This window comes from Anser brachyrhynchus, assembly GCF_964034855.1.
Source record: "Anser brachyrhynchus genome assembly, chromosome: 10".
Lineage (NCBI taxonomy): Eukaryota > Metazoa > Chordata > Aves > Anseriformes > Anatidae > Anser > Anser brachyrhynchus.
Genome location: NC_137705.1, coordinates 13,258,063 through 13,265,029, shown reverse-complemented (window position 1 = coordinate 13,265,029; position 6,967 = coordinate 13,258,063). Strand labels below are relative to the sequence as shown.

Sequence of the window (6,967 nt, the reverse complement as noted above, 5' to 3'; positions counted from 1 at the left end):
GGGTCACCGTGTCCCCCCGTCGGGCGGCTGATCCCCCCATCCCTCCCAACGGGAAGGGGGGGACAGCCTCCCCCGGGCCCTGGGAGCCTGGTGTCAGCGCCTCGACCCCTGCCCACGGGCCCCAGGTGGGCACCCACCACCATCCCACCGCCCTGTCCCTGTCCCCATCCCCGTTACGGTCCTCATCCCCATCCCCATCACCTCCCTGTCCTCCCCGGTCCCTCTGAGTGGAGGTGACAAAGGCACGAGGCTCCCCCCGATGCCACAGCCCTGATGCAGAGGTGGGGGTGACAAAGGAGGATTTGACGAAGGCGGGATGGAGCCCAGGGCTGGTTCCTTGCTGGACTCCCCCGTGACCCCACCCCCCTGCATGTTTGGGGTATCTGGGCCTTTGCCTCTACAGCAAGGGTGTCAAACGCTTTCTTAAATGGGGTTTTATTATTGTAAGAGCCTGGAGGTGGCTCTGGCCAACTTTCTGCCTGGGGACAAGCCAGCAGCCGAGCTGTTCCTCCCGGGGTCCCCTCTGCACACCAAGGGGCTGGGGACCAAAGCATCGTCCCCCGGCATCCCAAGGATGGGCAAGGCCCCGGGTGGGGAGAGAAGCAGAGAGCACCCATCCTTCGCTCTGCAGAGCTGGGGTGCTGAGCCCCACCAAGCCCTGTGGCGGTGCCAGGGGAAGGCTGCCCCGCGCACCCCACCGGGCTGCCGTGATGGATGGCCAAGGCGCGGGGCTTGCCAAGCCCTGCGTGTTTGGACGGCGCCGTGTTTGTCTTGGCAGGGGCAAGGATGTCATCTCCTCTGCCTCGCGGGGTGACGAGCTGGGAAAGGCGGCGGGGGGCTGCGCTGGGAGGGTGTCCCCAGGGGGCCTGGGAGCCACCAAGATGGCCCGGGAGCCATCGGCCCTGGCGGAGAGCAAGAAGCCTGTCCCACCACGCGCAGGGACCCAGGAATATGGGGCCACGGCTCCCACTCAGTAGCCCCACGGGTGGGGATGCCCCCAGCAGGTCTCGCTTGGCCCATGAGGAAACGGAGGCAGGAGAGGAGGGGTTCAGCTCCCTTCACTCCCACTGCTGGGCACAGCCTCGTGGCTTCTGCTCCAAGCGCTGGTGACGGCGCCGGGCTCTGCGGCATCTCCTGCGGGGCCAGGCGCTGCCGTGGCTGCTCGCTGGTGCAGCATGAGGAGGAGAAGCTCGGGGGAGCAGTGAGAGGACGGCCCAGCTGAGCTTTTCCAGGAACTGGAGGCAGCAAGAGCATGAAAGGCAGCAGCTCTTCCCCCAGCAGATCGATGCTGAGCCCAGCTTGGGAGCTGAGCATGTTCAAAGAGCGGGTAATGGAGACGCTCCGGGCGGATCGATAGCCTCCTTCAGGGGCAGGAGCTGATCCTGGCAAGGTGGGCAGCGAGCTGCCTGGCTTGGGGCACAGCTGGAGCCCTTCCCAGGCTGGGGACACGGGTGGGACACCCCAGCTGCAGTTTGGGCCAGGTGTGTCCATCCCTGTAGCCACAGGGTCCTTTCCGGGCTCCCTTCCGTGGAGAAAGCAGCGCATTGCCCAGACGCGCTGGCCAGCTTTTGGGGATGCAGCAGCTCTGAGACACCGAAGTGCCATGTAAGTGGGTCAGTGGCACAGCCGTGGGCATCGGCGGGCGCCGAGGAGCTGGAGAGGACACGCGAGTGGCAGCAGGAACAGCTCAAGGGCTGAAAGAAACTGGGACACCTCCGTGCACGTGGGTCCACGAAGAGAAGTTTGGCCAGGAGCTGGATGAGAGCATGGGGAGGAAAAAGCAGCAGCAAACAGTGGTGCTGGGGATGTGCTCAGGGACGGCCACCCGACCCCAAACCTGTGCTGGCACTCGGCGTTGTCCACAAGATTTTGCAGAGGCCGAGGCATGGCGCCAGCGGTGCCCTCTGCCAGCTGCTGCCACCAGGACCCCTCGGTGCCCACCTCCGGGGGAGTTCTCGGTCCTGAATCCGGGCTGTGGGACTCAGCGGCCGCCCCCCAGGACTGCTCGCCAGGGCTGCCTGCCTCCCTCCCTTCCCCTGCACGTGGGTAGGACGCTGCCACCACGGCCCGCCGCCCGCAGCATCCTTCCGAGGTGGGGAAAGGACGCGCGGGCTTGGTGCAGAGCCGTGCACAGCACCTCCGACGGGGACACAGAGGGGGGGGGCCCTCCTGGCTCCCCATCCCCTGGCTCCCCATCCCCTGGCTCCCCATCCCCTGGCTCCCCCCCAGCTTCGTGCCCTCCCCTCCCGCCTCCCCTTCCCCGGCCGCGCACCAAATCCCCGTGGAGGCGATGCTCCGGCAGAGGCGGGTCGCCGTGGCAACCGGCGCGGGGGCTGCGCAGGATCTGGCCCCCGCTGGCCGCCGACCCAGCGCCCCTGCAGCCTCCCCCCAACCCCCGCCCCAGGCCCCAGCGGAGGGTCCCGGGCGGCGCCCCGGGGAAGCCGCTCGCCCTGCCCGGCCGTCCCTGCCCGGCCACCTCCGGCGCTTCCGAGCCCCCCGAGGACAGCGGCCGGGAGCTCCCTGCCTGCCTTCCAGGGCAGGGGGGATGCTTTGAAAGCCCCCAGCCCCTGTCGCCTCCTCCGCAGGGTAATTTCCATTTTCAAACCCCAGTGAAAAGGAGCCTTTTCCCTCTTTGTTCCTCTTTTCTCTCTCTTTCCTCTCCAGCCCCCCCCACCTCCCCAGCCCCGTCTTTGTCAGCTAAAAAGATGAAACCCACCAGGGAGGGGGTGGGCTGGGGGGGGGGGCCGCCGCACCTCGACCCCTTCCCACCCCCTGTGTGGGGCCGGGGGCTGGCCCCGAGCCACCCCGCCGCTGCCCAGCACCGAGGGGAAATAAATCCCTTGGGGCCACGGGGGGCGACAGGCCAGGCCCCGGTGGGTCACGCAGAGCTGCGGGCGGCCGGGCTGGGGGGCAAGCGGCCGAGGAAGCAGGCGGGGGGCTGGCAGCCCCGAGCCCCGGGAGCACTGCGGCGTGTGCCCGGTGTCGGCTGTGCCGCAGCAACCGATGGAGGAGAAAAACAGCCCGGGGCGAGCCGTGCCGGGAGAGGCTGCGGAGCGGGAGACAGCCACAGCAGGCGGGGAGATGAAACGGGGAGGAAGCGCTCACCTGAGCCCTGCTGCTGCTGCTGCAAACGTGCTGGGGAGGCAGAGCTGCCTCCAGCACCGCGAATGCAAACACACCCTGCTAGGAGCAGCACTACCGCGTTCCCGGCTCACAAAGCCTTGGCCGGGTTTGCGGGAAGGTCACAAGCCCCGGTGCTGGCTTATTTTATTTTTTTCCCCACCATCAACGTGAGCTTTGCAGAGACTCGAGGTGGGAGAACTCCTCGGGGGGCAGTTAATAACCAGCCGAGGCTCTTCCCCCAAAGACCGAGCACCTCCCTGCAGCTCCCCCGGGGCTGAGGGCAGGCCGGGAGACATTGGCCTGGGATACCGCAGCGGGGGTGCCTGCAGCATCCCTGGGGAAACACCTGTTTTGGAAGCAAACCTGGCTCGGAGGCAGGAAGGAAACAGTAGGAACAACTTCCCCGGGGCGAGAGGAGGCTAATAACCACGCAGGTGTGGGGCAGGGTATTTATTGGCGCCCTGGGAGGGAGGTGGTGAGGCGACAGGGCGGTTGGTGACAGGCAGCTATTTCCCCCCTTCCAGCCTTGAAAAACATGTGGGGGCCCCAGGAGGCACCGGGCAGGGATGCTTGCACAAGTTTTGTCACCCCTTCCAGGTGACAGCAGGGCCAGTGGCCGTGTCCCAGAGCCCCTCTGCCCCCCAAGCGTGCCCCAGGCGTCCTCTGGCTTGGCTGGAGGGAGGCAGGGGGGTGTGCACTGCTGGACGGACGGGCGGACGGACGGACAGCTGGCTGGGTACCACGCTGGCAGCACAAGAGATGGGTGGGCACGACCTGGGAGGGACAACAGGCTGGGAAAAACAAGCAAATTCCCTGGGCTGGTGGTCTTAGGGACTGGGGAGGGTCGGTGGCACGGCATGCGAGTGAGCCCGCTGTGGGGGGTGAGCACCCTCGGGTGGGTGAGGGTGCGGGGGATCTGCTGGCATGGGGCGGGCGGGCGGCTGGGACGGACAGCCGGGCCCTGTCCTCTCTCTGGAAGGAGGCCCCGGGGGCTCTGCGCCGCGGCGTGGGGAGCAGGGGGCTCCCCGGCGGGCAGGGAGCTGCTGGCACGGCACCGCCAGGGCGCAGCGCGTGGGGACAAGGACATCCCGGCTGCCGGCCCGCCCGCGCGCCGGGGCAGGTGGCATCGGGTGTCCGCAGCTGCGAGGCCGCCTTTCATCTCCGTCCAGGCCGGGTCTCGCTTTCCCGTCACCTGCTGCCCTCCCGGACGGAGGCCAGGAGGCAGGCGGGCAGCTCGATGTGCGCGACGTGGCCGCGCTGCCTGCCGGCCCCGGGGCAGCGATGGGCGCAGGAGCAGCGCCCTGCACCCTGCTCCCAGCGCCACGCGCCCCGGACGCGTTCCCTCCAAACTTCCAGACGCCCGTCGGCTCCGTAACGACCGGCAGTGGCTGCGGGGGAAAACGCTGGGCCCGCTGCTGTGCCCGTGCGGCTGTGCTGAGCGGTGTGCGCAGCCCTTCGCCGAGGCGCTGCTCCGGGAGTGCAGCCTGACGAGCTGGAGCGGCGGAGTTAATTGGGGGGACAGGCGAGCTGAACTCATCATTAAGGAAAGCGCTGCAGCAGGTACCGGCAGCGAGAGGCTGCCTGCCTGTCCCCCCAGGCTGACAGCAGCCCCCGCGGGGGGTGGTGACAGCCGGGATCCCAGGGGGGCGGCTGGCGGCGCATCCCCCACGCACGCTGCAGCCCTCGCCCGGAGCTGCCAGTCCCAGGAGGCCCAGGAGCGGCCTTTGTCGGGGGGCAGGATGGAGGTCGGGGCCCCGCTGTGCGAATTTGGCTGGAATAACATCTCCCGGTGAGCACTGTCGTTGTCATTGTCATTTCTCCTGGACAGCGGGGTGGCGGTGGCAGAGCTGCTCCTGGGGACATCGGCGGTGCACGGGCCCTCTGCCCACCACCTCCAGGACCCCCAGTGGGCTGGGTCCTTCCAGGGCCAGGAGGAAGCAGGAGGAGATCCAGCAGCGGCAGGAGACGCCCGAGGAAGATGGCAGCAAGCACTCAGTGCAATGAGATTCACAATGCATCCTCCACCCCACCGACAAGGTCACCTGGCCCTTCCCCTGCAGCAGGACCTGTCCTGGTCCTGGGGGCAAAGTGGAGCAAAGTGGGCTGCTCCCCCCTCAAAGCGCCTGTGGACCCTCTCAGGAAATTGTCCATTGCTATGGGCATCATGAGGCTGGGGGACGATTTCTTCCGTCCTTACAAGTAAGCGTTCACTCTGAAACCTAATGGTGGGGCACGGTCCTTTGGTATCCTGCTGTGTGTTGCTGGAAGCAAGCTCCACAGGGTTTACCCTGTGCCTCATCCCTCCCAAGGCCGTGGCCTGTCCAGCCGTGGCTCACCTCCCACCGCTGCCTCCTCTCCCCACTTGGCTCTGGCGAGCGCAGCACAAAACCCTCCTGGAGCCCACGTCCCCAGCCAGTGCCGCAGCCGCCTGGTGGGGGACGACGGGCTCGTTCGGGAGCTGCTGGCTCCCATCGGGGGGACCAGTGCATTTAACGAGTCGATAACCTAATCGCAGGCACATTTCTAATTAAGTTTGTTAGTTCTTCCCAATAAACAACATATGGGCTGGGGCCACGTGCTCCCCAGCAGCCGTGCCCCGCTGGGCGGTGCGGGCAGGAGGAGAGGCAGCTCTGCGCCTGTGCCCGCTCTCCCCCCAGCCCCTCCCCAGGGACCACGCTGTGACGCCCCCAAAGCACCAGGGGGGACCCCCGATACCGGGGTGCGGGTACCGCCGTGGCCAGTCCAAGACCTACCTCTGGCTCCTGGCCGTGGGGTCCAGGAGAGCAGGAGGGGGAACTGCAGAGCGTCCCCCGGGGCCCCGGGGACGAAGGCACGCCGCGGGCTCTCTGTGGGGAGAAAGGAGGGGGCAGCAACCCAACCTCCTGCCGAGGCGACCCCCAGGGGTCCCACGGGGCCCACCACCCCATACTCTCCTCGTCCCTCCGCCCACCAGGCACCCGCCCGTCCACATCTGCCCGCGTCCCCTCGTCCTTCTGTGCCCCCCCCAGCTCCCCTCGAGCCCGGGGTGCGCGAGCAGCCCCCCCGCTGCTCGTTAGGTACCAGAACACGTTGCCGAAGCCGGGCCCAGCACCGGGGCACCCTGCTCCCCACTCTCAGCCCCCGCCATCCCCAGCTCGGCTGCTGCCGGCGCTCGTTATCTCTGAGATCCCACCTTGCCGGCGGAGGAGCGAGGCAGGACGCCGCGTCCCCCGGGAGCGGCAAGCCGAGCGATAACGAAATCGCAGCGGTGAGGAGAAATTACCTTGCCTGAATTTTAAAAACTTCTCCCCGGGTTGCCGTGGCAACCGGAAAGGTGCATCACGTTGCTGTGACAACCCTGAAACACCCAGGTTTTGCCTCGAGGGCTCCAAGGCAGCGGGTTTTGGGGAGGGAGCGGGTGGAGGGCGGCATGCCCACCCTCGCCGCCCGGCCGCCCCACCACCACCTCCAGCCCTCGGGAAGGGCTCGGGAGGACCGCGGGGCTCCGAACCGAGGCGTGCAGTGGTCCCAGGAGGTGGCAGGGAGGTGCGATGCGCCCCAGGTGCCCCCAGCCCATGCTGGTTTGGCCACCCAGGCCCACGGGGAACATGCGACAGCCAGCTGGCACGGGGAGCCCCTGCTCGGGGCGGGGGGGGGGGCGTCCGGGTGATGCTTTTGGCTCACAGCCCCCAGATGACCATGGGCAGCATTGTCTGAGCGCACGTAAATCACTTGGCCACGGAAATAGCCCCAGTGGAGCAGAAAAATAGCAGGTGACTCACGCAGAGGCAAAGGGTCCAAAATAGCCCCTCCGGAGCGCGCCTAAAATTAGTCTCCCTGCCGGGAGGTCCTGGCTGCATGTCCT

General features: G+C 67.7%; 1 protein-coding gene across 1 annotated transcript; it reads right to left on the bottom strand.

Moving 5' to 3' along the window:
* Window positions 1-2,725: 2,725 nt before the first annotated feature.
* LOC308200449 (uncharacterized protein) lies at window positions 2,726-6,369 on the bottom strand. Its single transcript, XM_080606270.1, has 3 exons — window positions 6,296-6,369; window positions 5,877-5,969; window positions 2,726-5,041 (listed from the first exon to the last, which is right to left on the bottom strand). Exon 3 carries the CDS (start codon window positions 4,904-4,906, stop codon window positions 3,263-3,265), a length of 1,644 nt encoding a protein of 547 aa, XP_080462396.1. The 5' UTR covers window positions 4,907-5,041; window positions 5,877-5,969; window positions 6,296-6,369; the 3' UTR covers window positions 2,726-3,262.
* Window positions 6,370-6,967: the final 598 nt, after the last annotated feature.

Bases quoted from the DNA above. Each gene is read 5' to 3' on its own strand.
- LOC308200449 (XM_080606270.1), bottom strand. From the start codon at position 4,906: ATGTTATTCCAGCCAAATTCGCACAGCGGGGCCCCGACCTCCATCCTG.